The sequence below is a fragment of the Ciconia boyciana genome, chromosome 10 (genome assembly GCF_034638445.1).
Source record: "Ciconia boyciana chromosome 10, ASM3463844v1, whole genome shotgun sequence".
Lineage (NCBI taxonomy): Eukaryota > Metazoa > Chordata > Aves > Ciconiiformes > Ciconiidae > Ciconia > Ciconia boyciana.
Window position 1 is genome coordinate 8,843,279 of NC_132943.1, and position 15,320 is coordinate 8,858,598.

The following is a 15,320-nucleotide window of genomic DNA, read 5'->3' on the forward strand; positions in this document are numbered from 1 at the left end:
TGTAAACAATTTTCAAAATCTGGAGAGCTGTTTATTTGAAATGTTTCCTTTAATTTTTTTAAACTAGCTTTCCCTTGGAGGCATAGATGTAATATAATATATTGAGTGTAAAATATACTTAGTGGAATAATTCAAGACTTTATGAAATGAGCAATATTGATTAACCTTCTAGACCTGGTAATGCTTTTCGTATATGCACCCATCTTGTGGCTTCATCTCATGAGGGTCAGACACTTCTTGTGCCTTTTACTATGGGCTGGTGGGATTAATCATGTAGCCCTGCTAACCAGAGTGTAATTTTGTGTAATTTGTTGAGAGGCTGAGTGTTGTAACCCATTAGGAGCTGATAGGTAGCTCTCCAGGCGTGCAGTCTTCCCCCAAGGTAGTTTTTCTCCTCTTCTCCAAGGGGTGATTTCCACAGTTATCCTGCAACTATGGCTGAGGACGAGTGCACCCATAGAGACAATTGCTTTGAAGCTGTTGATATATGGAAACTTCTTTGTGTCTCAAAGCTCAGAACCGGTGACTTTAATATGAAACACAGCAGTCATTAATTAACATTAATGAACTTGCTTGGCTGCGAGCATAACAGGAGCAGTAAGGGTCGAGGAGATGGAGTATTTGAACACAGGGAAGGCCAGGGATGAAGTAACTTGTGTAGGCTGCCTTCTCGGGGTGTGCAGCAAGGAGCCTGCAGCACATACCACTTTCGGGGCAAATACTTTAGAAAGATTCACAGTGAAATTTCGGCAAGGGATTCTGAGCAAGCAAGCCTTTGGCAAACGGCAAGGCTTTCTCTGGAGAAGTGCTGGCAGCCAGCAGCATGCCCACAGGGTACCCAATTGCATGTGCTGCTCTTTTTTGGTGTGATGGACATCCCCCCGGGGACAGCACGGAGTCCTCTGGGGCTGGCGGCGAGGATGCCGGGCAGTGGTACCAGCCAGCTGCAGGGTGCCCGAGGGGTTTTGCCGTGCTGTCACCAGCTGCGACTCTGGATAAAAGGGATGGCACCCCCCGCAGCCTCCCTGCCAACCTGCCAACGCAGGCAGTGACAGGCCACAGCTTTATTTAATCACTAATTAGCTAATCGCCTTTTCTTACTCCCTTTTTCTTTTTTGTTTGTTGTGCTACTTAGATTGACACGAAGGTTTTTGGTGAACTGACTCCTTCATTTGGGAAGGGCACAGGTGACAGCACATGCCACCTTTAATGCCACCTTTAATACCTCGCTTAGTGTCATGGAGAGCATTTCTTACACGAGGTGTGAAGCAGGGAGGAGAGTACGAGGAGCCATGCTGCCACGCTGCTGCCCTGCGTCCCGGGAACTGTGCAAAACATCACGCAAGCCTTTTGCAGAATGGCACCTCGTTTAATACTGGACTAGCATTTCTTGCGTCTTTTCAAAAAATACATTTTATTTGGGCTTTGCAGTCACAGATAGGTCATGAGGGTAAGAGGTGACCACGTTATGTCAACCCACACCTGTTTTTAGGGTGAGCAGGGAGCATGTGCCCTGTCCCCGTGCATGCTGCCCTGCCACCGGGGTGCTGGAGGGACACGTGGTGAGGTGGGTTTGCCCTGTCCTTCCTGCTTCCCATTTGGCACCTTTTTGATCACTACATGAGAAAGCTGTGGATACTGTTCCCTATTGCCTTCGCAGCACAAATCAAGGGCAGAATATGCTATTTAGGATTTGCTTCCCTGCGTGGGGGGTTGTCAGTTAGCATTTGCCGTAACCTGCAACCAGCTGTTGCCTTTTTGCATGTGGTCTTTGGAAGCGATGGGTGGGAAAGGCTCCTGGTGCTCGGGTTCGCTCAGCGTCACAGGAACCGCTGCAGCGAGGCGGACGCATACATAAATCCAACAGGGCATGTGCTGATGTGCTGTAGAAGCTGTTTAAGCTATGGTAGCTTTGCTCAAAAATGGGTTTGCACTTCTGTATAAATAACATATGGTGTGTGATGATGAACTGAATGTTTATGAGGAGGCATTTTTCAGAGGAGGCTTCAGCTGAGGTTGAAGATCAGGCAGTACGTACTGCGTGCAATACCAGTGTGTCTGCCCCACAGCACTCCCTGTAAGAAATGTGTTTTTTAATATGTACCAGAGTTACATTTTTCGTGACTGATTTGTTACTGGAAGTAGATAATTACTGGAAGGTACTATAGAAGATTAAATGAAGATACTGCATTTCAAGATAAATGTTTATCACCAAAAACATACAAATAACCTGTAATATGTTTTTTCCATATGGTTATGTGGGAAATCTGATACCTCATATATAGGATTGAGTGAGTATATATTTATAAATTACTTGAATTAGGAGAACTGAATAAATTCAGACTGTGAATACCTGACAATTGCTCAGGTTTCTTTATTTTATGAACCACAATCAGTAAATATTGATTATTCATTATCAAAATGCACAATTACTCTACTGCCAGTCTATCTACTGAAAGTTTCAGCAGCACTGAGCCTGGATTGTTGGGTGGCTCTTCCTGTTGGTTATAGTCTTTAATTTCTTAATGTGCATGTTCGCAATTTTCTTAGTCATGTTTCTTCTGACTCATCAAGGATATTTTACCTTTTTGTCAAGGAAAAGATGATCACTTCATATGCGTACAGTTCTTACAGCATTTGATGGAGACTGTGCAGGTGTCTGTGGTGACAGAGATTCCATTATTAAAATGAGCAGCTTTCAAAATAAAGCACAAGTTTATTTCAAAACATAGTAAAGACTGAAAACTGCTTTAGTCATCAAAGTCTTTTTTTTTTTTTTTTTTTTAAGTCCATGACTTTGGACCTTTAAGACACAGAACAAGACCAAGAAAACGTTCATTTTTTGTGAAATTTTCTTAACAGTGAACAGTGCCAGGTTAGGAAAAATATGAGAAAAATGGTGCCACAGTTACATGGCAGAGTTCTTGTGGCAGAGTGAGTGTTGTGTTAGCAGAAACCTAGATTAAAAACCTAAAATGAACCAAAAGTGTACACAACTATGTCATTTTAATAACTTGGGTTCATTTAATTATTACCCAGAAAAAATGTTAAATTTTTAATTTGATACCTTTATTTACATACATGTCACACAGTTTTGGTTTGTACTTCTGCATCCAAGTCCTTTAATTCTACTCTATTTTCCATTAGTTCAGTGGCCTGTAACCTACACAAAAGAAATTGTACCAGTCTGGCAATTTAGCTGTGAAGGTTAAAGTGGGATGATACTGCCTTTTATATCTACATGGGTTTCACTTAGGGTGGGCCCTAGGCTCTGATTTACCATGTGTCCTGCTGTGTCTTTAAGTGATGCAAAGTGATTATCATGGGCTCTTCCCGGTACCCGTCTATTCCACACCTGCACCCTTTTGTTAAAAACCCACCATGTTAAGTGAATGTGAGGTCCCCACTGAATAGGTTTCCACCCTCTGGTAATCCTTCTGCGTTAGATTGATTTATGAATGTATCAGATTCTTTGTTAGCATGTAAACCACTAATTAATTTAAAGCTCTCTGTGGAAAAATTAAAGCCCTGGTTAAGGCTTTCAACAGGCTCAGATGGTGCTAATAATGGAAAAACAAGTTATATTAATGAGTTTTGATGCGATCAGCACAATTCTTGCTTTACAAACAGTTTTTGCTGTAAAACAGTAGAGACTGCAAGTTTTTAAATAAAGAGTGGAAGAAGTAAAAAGGAAAGGAAAAAAAATCGCAGTGTCAGTAAGATATCCCATTATTACTAGGAACTGAGTCGCTTCTGCTTGTTACAACTTTCTTAAATGTAATGTGTTTAGATATACATAACAGCCTCTTACAAAACCACGGGAAGTGCAAACCAGTCTTTTTTCCAGATTGAAACCAAAGTTGTGATGTAATCAGCTTTGAAAAGATCTCTGCCTCTTCTCCTCATCACGCGCTGCTGAACTGGAGTGTTCACATGGAGACAGACGTGTTGAAGTGTAGAAAAGGTCTTGATTGAAATCGTATTAAAATCAGTAGAAAGTCTGACCATGTTCTCTGCTTTTCCAGACTCTGGGGTGTTTTGTATGTAATTTTAGTTGTTTGCTCTTTTGCTCAAATTTAGACTTATAGTGTGGGTGCTAGTTTTTGGCGAGAAGAAAGAGGAGATCAGACCCCAGCTTGACGATGCTTTGTTGAGCTGAGTGAGATGAAGTTGAAAATAGAAACTCAAATCTCCATCTTTTTTTGTGGGAAGCTGGAAATGCACAGTTATAGCGGCAGCCCGTGACTGTAGGAAATTGTAATTTTTCCCGCACCTCTCCCAGGAGCTGCGTTTACCTCTCCTGGCTCTCAGCACTGCCAGGGCACTCTGTCTTGGGCCACCATCCTGGGGCTGTGGTCAGCACCACAGCTGATATTAATGCTGCCCCATTAATCAGCTAGCAGGGAGCCCTCTGAAAAGGAGCATGGTCATCATGTTCAGGGGCCCAGCTCCTAACATCTGCACTATGTACCTTGTTTTTGTGGAGGAGGGGGAATCCTGAGGTTGCTCTCGAGCTGGGGTCTTACAGATGGCAGCACAATGTACCGCCACTAGCGCGGAGGCACTTGTGTCACCGGCGTGATGAATCTCTGCAGTCGCCTCCAGCAGCTGGGAAGGCTGTTGTTGCAGAAGCACCCGGGTCACTCAAAAATAGATGATATTTAGTAATAAATGAAGTGTTAAAGATGAGATACAAAAGGCTAAATTGTCTTTCCCAACTTCTGGGTCCTTAGGCCTATGAAAACATCTATCTGTGCTTTAATTAGAAAGTAGCAGAGAGAGGCAAAGTCACCGTTTTAAAACGTCTCTTTGAATATTACACATCCCAAACCGGAAAGCAGCAGTCTGAACCTCGTGCTGTCTTCTCTGGGAAGCTGTGTATTTATACCCAGCTAGCCGTGCTGTCTAGCTCCTTTTTCTTAAAAACTTAATCATGTGGCCCTCACAGAAACTCAGTGACATTAGTAGTAGTTAGCATCAATAATGATTATTGAAATTCTTTACAAGCCTACTTTAATGCTCCTGGACCTCATTAATTGTTCACACTTCATTAGGGCAAATGTCCTCATTCACAACTTTGCAGTTTTATCTTCAGTGGTTTTAAAATAAAACCTCGTGTCCTGAGTATTTTTTGTTGTTTGCTGCAAATTTGCAAATATGTAGATATTTTCAGGTTTTGTATTTTTCCAGCTTTTGTGAATCTAAGGATTCTTTCTGACTTAAAATTGCTGAGACTTTTCAACAGCCATTTTCCAATGAAAAACATCAACCCGGTTGCTCCCTCTTCCCGAAGCAGAAGTACCGAGAGCCTGATTGCCTCTGCCCAGAACCGTCTGCCTTTCAAAGCCTGTGTTACTCTTTCCCGGTTAATTAATTTCACGGTCCGGTTTATTCCCCAAATTCCACAATAAAGTGTTAAAATCAATTTACTTTCATTCCATTGCTGTTTAAAGTGTGGCAGAAGTGATGCGAGCGCGTCCGGGAAGATGCCTGGCTCTGGCTTTCCACCAGGAGAGGGAGCTGCAGCCGTGGGAAACGAGACCCACCTCCAGGGCCCTGGGGAAGAGGCCGGGATTTAGGTTTTGTGGAGCTGGAAGGTATTAGCCACAGTATTTTAAAATACATAGGACTTTGAAGGGGCTCTTGGTACTTGCCATTGCAAAGGCAGCGCTACTGCATCCTCGGTTTTGGTGTTTTCTTGCTCTGCTTGCCAAGGATGTCGTCGTAGGCACCCGCACTGTAAGGAAGACAATTACTATATCCAAAGGAGTGGAAGTAGCTTTTGCCTCTCAGCTGGAACTCACCAAAGTGGTCCGTCTCTTCAACAAGTTCCTGCAAGTATTTCGTCGACATAAAAAAGATTCAAATGGAATTATGTAAGAATCACTGAACACAGAAAAAAATACATTAAAATGCATTTATATAAGGTCTGAAAGTAAAACAGAGGCAACCTGCAGAAAGTATGTTGTAGCAAGTAAATTGCCCTCAAGTAGAAATGGCCATTTATACATTAGATAACAAAGGCAGGGGACGTTGAAGTACAGAAGGGGCACATTCAGTCTCATAGCATCTATGGGTGTATGTAATATCGGAGTGGCAGTTGGCTTCAGCGTGAAGCAAATCCTGCTTTATGACTAGAAACAGATGTATCCTGCTCTAGGCAATACCTCACCGCCTAATGGGAGTGATGCACCCATGCACTAATAACAGTGAATTGCAGCCATTTTCATATCAAAGGTTAAGCTCTGCAATCCTAAGCTCCTCCAGGCAATGGCAGGAGGTGACTTGCGGAAGCCACACACTCACTGGATTAATATTTTTTCAAGGATGACCTGAATAGAGCCACCGATCTGCAGGCTGAAGAGGCAGAACATTTACAGTCGGGTTTTATCTCATGCAAGAAAGGGATCTCGGCTAGGACAGAATTAGTCACAACGTCTGAGGCGCTGAAGAGGAAAGGTGAATGTATGCACTGGCCAACAATTTGAATTTTATGCAAACTAGGAAGGTAAATTTATACAGATTAATAGTAGTGAAGCTGCTGTGATATACTTGGCAACTTATTTCTTGAAGTAACTGGGGAAATTAGCATATTACAAGTAAAAGAAATCACTAGATTTTGGGTTGGGTTTTTTTTGTGGCCAGTAGTTAAACAGTTAGTGTAGAATTTATAGTACTTACCAGCACTGTAACTTCCATCTAAAAGGTCTGTTCACAGTGTTAGTTCTGGGAACACAGAAAAATCCATTTATTTATCTTCTTAAGACTTTGTTCATATTTATTTTTTAAAAATAAACCTCTTTTCTAGTATTTTCAGGTTTTGTTGTTAAATCTTGTAGGCCCACTAGTAAGACCTAAGAAAAACTCTTGTCTTACTGGTTTGAGTCAGTTAATTCCAATCTGGTCACAATATGCATTGCAACAATTCCAGTCTTTTTCTGTCATTTCTATATTTGTATCAACTCTTCCAGGGGTTCTGTGGGGTGCATTATAGTCGCCCTCATGGTGATTTGGGCTCGTTACTGATTTCTGTGGTAAAGTGTGGCTAAAGCAAGGCAGAGAGGATGAGATGGTGCAGAAATACTGATTCCCCAAATTCACCTCAGTCTAAACAAGCCAATCAGGGTAGGTGAGCATTTTCACTGCTGGGCAGGAAGTATGTCTTTAATTTCTTCATTGTCGTTGTCATCTAAAGGTGAACTTAAATATCACTCTACTGATTTTTTTTTTTTTCAATATGTGGCACTAGTCCCTGCACAAACCAAGGTTTTTTTTGTCTGGGTCCAGAAGAATGACCTTTTTTTCCCCAAATGGGACAGAAAAGGGAGGGGGAGAAAGTTTCTGTATAAGGAAGGACAAAGTTGATGTACCAGGAGTATTGCTCAGTTGTGCTGCTTCCATTAAATGGCCATTTATTGAAATGAATGCAGTGCTCTTGGAGCTTGTGCCATGAAGTTGGTGCTGACCCTTGGAACGAGTCAGCTCAAGCAGTGCTTTAGATTGCCTCGTGTTAGAGTAAAAACTTTACTGCAACAAGTATTGTTCAGCATCTAGTGCGATGGAGCCCTGATCCATAACGGAAGCTCCATGGCACCGAGATAGCATGATAAGGTACCGTTGTCTTGGCCAGTTCCCTCTGGGCAAAGACCAAACATATGTATACAGAAAGTAGTCTGCTGGAGATGAATAAAAGAGAGATGGCAGAAACTGGGAAAAACTGTTGGCCCATTTCTGGCCACAGAGTGCTTTGCAGGTAGACTTGAAAACTAGTCGCAACTCATCCGAGCAAGATTTGAACTTGTCAATATTCTTTGTGCCATTAAGCCCCATTTGCTTTGTTGGTTTTTTTCTCTTGGCATAGCATAATCACTCCCCTCTCTGCAACTTCTGTTCAAGATTTAAAAGAAATATTAAAACACAGTAAGGAAATAATGTCTTCCTATACTCAACGTATGTTGCTTTGTATAGATTCATATAAGTTGAGCTAGCAACTGTGATTCTTCCTTTCTTTCCCTCCCTACTCCAGTCTCCTAAACTTTAATTACGTTTTTGCTTTGTCAGGAATTTGCTTTTACATACTTTCTGTTTGTTTTGGCTCTGTGTCCTTTGCATTGTGATAAGGTATCTTTTGATATTCTACGGGATCTTTCATAATGAAGATCTCATGACATAGTTTTCCAAGTCTGGAACTGGTGATCAGACTTGCTTGCATGTCCTGCGAGAGGAGACTGTCTAGACTGTGGGAATGACTGTGATGTTTGGATTGTGTTATTTCCATACCGCTTGGCATGATGCACTCTGTAGTTATTCTGGAAACTAATAAAAGTACCAGGCCTGATACAGGACCTTACCTGGCTGTGAAGTGGCTTTCGCTTATTCTCCAAACTGTACTGATAAGCTGTGCTTTCTGCACAGGACCCTGTTGTGTGACTTTAAATAACCAGCTGCTTAAACCCCCTGTTCACTATACTCATTAAGGGTCATAGTCTTTAACTTTGGTGTCCTGCAAGGCCTGTTACTACTTTTGCCACCTAATTTCTTTATAATCTTGGAAAATATTTAATTTCTGATCTAAATTGCTCATTTGTAAACCAGGCTTTATTCTGACTCTTCCGCTGTTTGTCTGAGTGCCTGTGTAGGCAGTGAACTCTTTGGGGAAGAGGCAGGGTCTTACTGGGCATCTAAATAGTGCCAAGAGCCGTTTGGAGCCTGGGGTGCTGATGTACTGTGAATAATCACAGCCCAGCGACTTGGGATGAATACCGAGAGGGGATTTGGCTCAGTGTGCGCAGTCCACACGACTGTCATTTTGTAATTACCTCTTTATGCTGCACATTTGTGATCGGCATCCATGGTGACACTGCTTATTTAGAAGTGATTTCTGAGTGCTGGAGAAAAATTATTGTCTGTTGGGAACATCCCGTTCCTGGTAGTATCTATTAACAAGTGCCCTGCGGCAGTGACTGGCAGAGTTTTCCATTTAAGAAACTTCTTCCATGGCTGTCGCTAGAGGGGCCGGTCAGAATTCCCAGGTTGTTGGAAATCTCATGTTACGTACGATTTGCCTGTCGTTGATAATGAACCACCTCAGAAGGGAAAACTTGTGATGTAGGAGATATCATAGGAAAGTACATGCCTTAAATGAGAAGCTGAAAAATAATTTCATACTAAAACTAGACTTCGAGAGTTGTCGGCTGTGATAGTCTAAAGGCAGGTTTCCAGCAGTTGTATCTTCCATCAGTTGATAAGGGAAACCTGTTCACAAACTGAAAAATGTAGGAGGAGGCGAGTGGAAGTTGGGGTGTGAAGAATACGTGCAATCTAACACATTTCAAAAGGAAGAGCTTTAGAAGGAACATACGCAGGTTAGCAGAAATATCCTTGTGAACCCCCAGGAAACAAGAATATCAGCTTCTGGAAATGTGTTTAATCTAACAGAGATGGGAAGGAGAAAGTTTTCTTAGCTTTGTTCTTTTCATGTAGCTACTGACTTACATCTAGATGCACGAGCAGGGGCAGGACCAGCAGTACTCGACAGGGTTTGTTCCCTACCCCCACAACAGCTGAAGAGTTGAACTAAACACTGAGCACCCGGATTCCCACGAACCCAACTCTGCTTGCATGGTCAGTGCACCTAGGGTGTTTCTTTTCAGCCCCATTTAGACAAAGATTGTTCATATTTCACCTGTATTGAATTTGATACCAAAATTGATGTCTTGAGTGAGTGATAGGAAGTTGTTTGTTGTAGTAATATATTACAGCAGTCCACAGAAGCACTAGTGAAGAGCAGATTTCCTGTTCTGCAGATGCACAGCAAAATGTCCTTCTTGCCAAAGCTTAAAAACTATATAATTACAAAGAGTTTGCTAACCCACTCTTCATACTCCTTGTACCCAGTGGACAGACAAACTGGTATGGCCGCAATCCAGGAATTCTCTAAAGCGTTGCTGAGCTGTCCTGCTCCAGAGCAGGGGGTTCACTCTCTTGCTTTTACAGAGCATCTGCCACTGTGAAAGACGAGGAAACCACGTGGAAGTGATGTGCAACCTTGGTGTGCTGGCCAAAATGTACCAAAAATTTAGAACGACTTCCCTGACTCCTATTCTAGGGCTCTGTGCGGTAGAGAATGCACGTGGAAAGCCCTGCATGTTAATTAGGTGATTATGTGATTTATTGTCCAGGAACAGAACTTCTTTTCAGACTAATATCTGCAACTACTTCTGTCGGATTTTTTTCAACTAGTGCTGAAGGTGGAGGAGGCAGAAGAGAGGGGAGCTGCGCTCTTTGGTTTTAGTAGTTGGTATTTTCTGGAGAAAAAGAAACATATTTTTCTCTTCAAGAAAATCAAACTAACACTTGTAATTGTCAACACTTGCTGTTAAGCTGAAAAAAAAACCCAGCAGATTTTTTTCAGTCACGTCTTAAATGAGACGTGTACGTGACTACATGCAATTTGTAGATTAGAATAAACTATGGTTAGATACAACAAACCAGTTATATGCTATATAAAAAGATAAACGTAGAAATGAAGACCAGAGAAATAAGTGTTAGAGTTTTTATATGTGTTTTTGTTCTTCTGCTGTAGAAGTGTATCTAGCCTACTTGTTCTAGTAAGGAAAGGGGACTAACGGAGGAGAGTCTGGCTGGCGCTTAGAGTTGAGCTGAATTTGGTCTCTAGAAACATGAACAGACATTCAAGTGAACCTGTTACTGAAAAGTGATACTGCAAAATGGTGTGAGGTGGAGATACAGTCTTTCAGTTACTCCAGTTGGCCAGTGAATGAATTAAAAACAACACGCAAACTTGTAATTTTATTTTTTCAAGTTCTCCCAGGTACCAGGCGTGCAAACTCAATCTGGCCCCTGAAAGTTGAGCCAGTTCTTCTGCATGTGTGCATCATCAGCACTAATAAAGATTTTGCAGTGGCATCTCTGTTAAAAATACTGTTGAAGACGCGCCAGCCGACAAAAAACTCACCGCATTTCCCTATTGCCTGTAGCAGTGCCTGCAGTGATAAAGGAGTGAATATGATAAAGAGGTACATTTGTCAGAAAACTAAAGTGATAGGACTCTGGAATACATGCAAGGAACAGCTGAGTAAATAAAGTATCTTTTTTTGCAGTTACTTACCAACCATAAATGGATTCTACAAGCAAACACAGAAAAATTGTAATAAGATCTGACATGTTCATGAGCAATACTGTAAAGAGCCTGGGAAAAAGAAATGCTGTATGGAAAGGTAGCTAGCAGCAAAGCAGTGATGCCGGAGGTGTTGAGTGTGTCAGCTGAGAAAGGCAAATAGAAGTGTGTGTGTGAAAACTTAAAATACCGGCACATCCCAGATCTGTGGGGGTCTGGTGGCACTGAAGACTGTTCTGAGCCACTTCCTGCGACTGGCATGATTAAGTTCTACTTCTTCCATCCTCCCAATTTTTGTTTAGCCTTACTTCTATTTCAGTTAACTTCTCGATACCTTATTTATTAGCAGGAAATACAAATACATTCATGAGAAGTCCAGAAAGTGAAGAAGCCCTAACTCTCCCCAGCATCAGGGCAAGAAACACGTGCTACTCCTAGCTTGTGAGTAAATCTCAGAGGTCCCTGGAGCAACGAAGCGGAGTTCCACTGGCCAATCCGTAAAGCCAAATAAAACTCTTAGAAGTGTGGGTTTTTTTCTAATGCTTATCCTATGTGTGTCCTGCTGCCTAACTCCTATCTCACTAATACAGATCCAAGTGGGAAACGCTTGATTCAGCCACATGCCCGTTTGTTCTGTGACCATCCAGTCCTTTAGAAGAGAAACCATTTATATCATCTAAAGAACACGTTGGTCAGTTACAGAGGAGAAAACCCATTCGCTTTGGGCGCAGGCACACAGGCATTGCAGATAAGGAAGAGTCATTTAGGATGTCACGGTCTCCCTGCTGGGGGTTACTGTCACCACAGCAGAGTGGGTGGGGATTATGCTAGTGCTCCATCTTCTGCTTCATTGCACAGCCCGCCAGGTTACTTCAAAGCACGTCTGGTGGTGGGTTCAGCTAAACCAGCTGCCTCGTACCCCACCCTGAGCCTCAAGCAATTCTCTGCTGATTTGAAAGGCTGGTGACCTCAGGAGTGATCAAACTGGGGCAGTGACCTCTTCTACCATTACAGCTGGTTCTAGAAGAAACCTTGTGGCTGGGCCCTCCTTGTCACTGGTACTCTGGGCTGTGTCCCTTCCTTGCATACTTTGGAAAGCACAGGAATAAATACTGCAGATACCGTATTGCTTCATATGAATTCCATAGGTTAAAATCAATACCAGGTACAAACAGTGTAGCTTGGGTGACATGTCACCTTTCATTGTCTTTTTACCTGTTCCTTGTCTTGTAACCTTTCTACAGACTATGCTTTATTTCTGGTGGGGCACTATTCCACTGTAGCAAGTCCCTTAGATGGATAGGCATCAGTGTTTCAGAAATCAAAGTCTGGCATGACTACAAATTCGTGGCTTCTTTCTCCCCACTCTGTGTAGACTTCATAGCCATTTGCAAGTATGCCAAAAATACTGGTTTGCAGTAATGTTTACATAGGGGCTTATCAAAATATTGTTACCTGGTTAAAAGGAACTCGAATAAAATCTTCTGAGTCTGAACTGACTGCTGGCTGCCATAGTTCATGGAATTATCTTTTATAGACACTCTAAACAATGCAGACAAGATCTGGAAACTGCCTGCCTTTTAAAACCCCCTTTGAAAATCTTTCTTAAATTTTGAAAGAGTTATCAGCTGTGGCACTACACTGGTTTACAGAGCTCAAGGAATCTCTTCCCTCTTCAAGTCTATGCCTAGGCTGGAATTTCATCCAAACTGACAGCAAATATCTATTACTTAACTATAAAACAAAACCATGCCATATCAAAAATTAAATGTAATCTGAGCAAGTGCAAATGTGGAAACCACCCTAAATCATATGGCCTAGAGCCATCTGATGCACCTATACAGCACACAGTTGTTTTGAAAGCATTGCTGTAGGTCACAAAAAGTCCAAAGAGCATGTAATGCACTTGAGAGAACTTTGATCTTATCTTCCGGCCCTCACTGCAAGTCAGAGTCAGTTTGAAAGTCTTAGACATGCTGTTAAACAGGAGAGAGATGTTTAGGCAGGGAAGATCATGAAGTATGTCCTAATAATTTGCAGTGTTACCACCATGAAGGGTAAAAGTGTACCTAGAGCAAGCTGCTTCCATGGAATGCCATACTGTTAGTGTGCCCTTCTCCTGTGTGCATAGTATTAGGGTTAGTTTGTGGTTTTGAGTTGTGATTTTTTTTTTAATGTTATTTTTGTTGCTTTGGAATGGTCGATTTGCTGCAGATCAACCGCCTTTATGGGAAACAAAAATTCTTGAGACTTCTCTTCTGATCCAAGGTGGAATTTCTGATTACTGAATATAGGCAACATCCCATGGGGTAAAGCATTTGAACCTGTACCCTTTTCTAAATCACCTGGGTTCATTTATTCCTAATCGTTGTGCTGTGGGTGGGGAGTTCAGTCCCATGGCTTGTTTATTTAAATAAATCTACTAGAGTGTGACTGAGACACTTGCAGTCAGTGATCAGTAAAGCATTCAACTCTACAGATGTAGCTCTTCAAGTCTGTGAAGTCTTTAGGTGTATAAATGCAGGCTGTAACTGTGTTACTACTTAATGTTTCAGTGTGACTTCTATTTATTCAAAGATTACGTTTTGCTCTGATGAAAAAATCATATTGCAAAACCTCAGTTGTATTTCTGTGACCAGGAGCTTTTGTTTCACCAGACAGCCTTACCTTCTGTGTTTCATACATTGCTACATTGATATCCCTTTAGGAAGTGTTCAAGAATTGCAGATCTGATAGAAAATTGTAGGTGAATCAAATAATTGACGATTTGCTGGCCCAGGTGGGTTGGCTGTATTCTCTTGCAAGTTGTCTACACACACTCTTTTGCGCTGTTCTATGGTTCAAACACCATTGTTATAAATTTTCTTGAATCAAACATAAACTGGCACAGATGGGGGATTTTTGCTTGTTTGCAACTGAATTAATAAAGGCTCATTGTAAACAAGTTACATTGGTTATAAAACTTTGTTTCTAATAAGAAAAATCATATATACCTGGTGTAAAAAACAAACACCTTTATGCTCGGTCAGACATCTTAATGTAATGCAAGTCACCTTACAAAAAAAGCATGTAGCAAAGGGCTTGGAATTATAATTAGCCATTATAATCTAAGATGTTTCAGGGGAAAAAAAAAATTACATTATATTACTTATTAATTCCACTGTTTCTCATTTTGGTATTGACAGAGGTTTTTTCCTCACACTTCTGAATACTAGGTATTCATACGAATTATGTCTGTCTTAATATTGTTTCCAAGTTTTTATTTGATCTTGAAAAACATTTCATTATGTTTAATTTAGAGAAATGAGATTTCTTTAATTACTGTCTGTAGAAGCTATTAGAAGCTCAATTACATTTACAAATTCATTTTTTAAAAGTGTTAATCATTTTAAGATTAATAATTTAAAAAGAATCCATGATCTGACTATGTGGGACTTTCAAGTTCACTAAGAGTATTCTCTCTACACCCCTCCCCATGTAAGGAAATAATGTCTAAAATGAAAAAATCAGTTATGCTAAGAAGTGAAGATCAGTATGACTCTTTGAAATTGGGCTATCAATTGTGAATTTGAATGAATAGCATTTGTTTTATTAGGGAGACAGGATTATCAAAATATGTGTTGCTTGCCTTCATTCAACATTGAAAGTACGATACAGAGATGACGTTTAAGAAGTCGAGGGAATGATGGCGACTGGGGATGCAGATGTTTCACCTGCAGAAAGCATGCCTGCACATATCTTGCTGTCATGGATTGTGTATAACCACTGTGTCTGTAGGTGAGTCTCCAGGAAAGGTGCCAAAAGAGTTCCACGTAGCTGACTCAAGTTTATTAGTATCTGGAAGACTACGAGTGAGGGTTTTTTGGTATTTATTTTTTTTTTTAAAGGTGACTCCAATTTTGTGTGGCCTGTTGTTGCGTGTTTCACAGAATTACCTGCTGGGCAGTAAGAGCTCCCTCTCAGAGGGCTGGCCGTACACCATAGCTGTTGAAAGTGATGGGCAGACAGTACTGCTAGCCATCTAGCTCTGTGCTGAAAGGTTTTATGAATTATTTAGTTATTTTTTTTCTGTAAAATAAATGTTGTCACAACTCCAACTATATATACAGTACTGCTTGTGTAATAGCCTGCCTAATTCAGATTAATTATAGGCTTGCAATGATAAAGGAGGTTCAGCACA

The 15,320-nt window shown here is 41.3% G+C and overlaps 1 protein-coding gene and 2 long non-coding RNA genes across 18 annotated transcripts in view; 2 read left to right on the forward strand and 1 right to left on the reverse strand.

Annotated features, from left to right (window-relative positions):
* NCKAP5 (NCK associated protein 5) overlaps positions 1–15,320 on the forward strand; it is a 400,045-nt gene that overhangs the window by 172,511 nt on the left and 212,214 nt on the right. For 2 of the 12 annotated variants that reach the window (XM_072873980.1, XM_072873984.1), the window contains exon 1: positions 6,366–6,508. The exons of 2 other annotated variants lie outside the window; for them this stretch is intronic. In XM_072873980.1, coding sequence (XP_072730081.1) covers positions 6,464–6,508 — 45 coding nt within the window. In that variant the 5' untranslated portion in view covers positions 6,366–6,463. Of the gene's footprint in view, positions 1–5,453; positions 6,509–15,320 lie in introns of those variants that run through there. 8 more of the 12 variants (XM_072873979.1, XM_072873981.1, XR_012044260.1 and 5 more) reach the window with 7 other exon arrangements.
* Positions 1,774–7,034, reverse strand: LOC140657247 (uncharacterized). 5 transcript variants are annotated; one of them, XR_012044265.1, is made up of 6 exons: positions 6,877–7,034; positions 6,682–6,726; positions 5,655–5,832; positions 4,472–5,556; positions 2,585–2,659; positions 1,774–2,075 (listed from the first exon to the last, which is right to left on the reverse strand). It is a non-coding gene; the product is annotated as an uncharacterized lncRNA (long non-coding RNA). The 5 variants fall into 5 exon arrangements; XR_012044262.1 differs by lacking the exon at positions 1,774–2,075 and having other exon boundaries at positions 2,369–2,659; positions 4,472–4,643; positions 5,431–5,556; XR_012044261.1 differs by lacking the exon at positions 1,774–2,075 and having other exon boundaries at positions 2,369–2,659.
* LOC140657248 (uncharacterized) lies at positions 9,495–11,245 on the forward strand. The gene is made up of 3 exons (XR_012044267.1): positions 9,495–9,624; positions 10,826–11,039; positions 11,124–11,245. It is a non-coding gene; the product is annotated as an uncharacterized lncRNA (long non-coding RNA).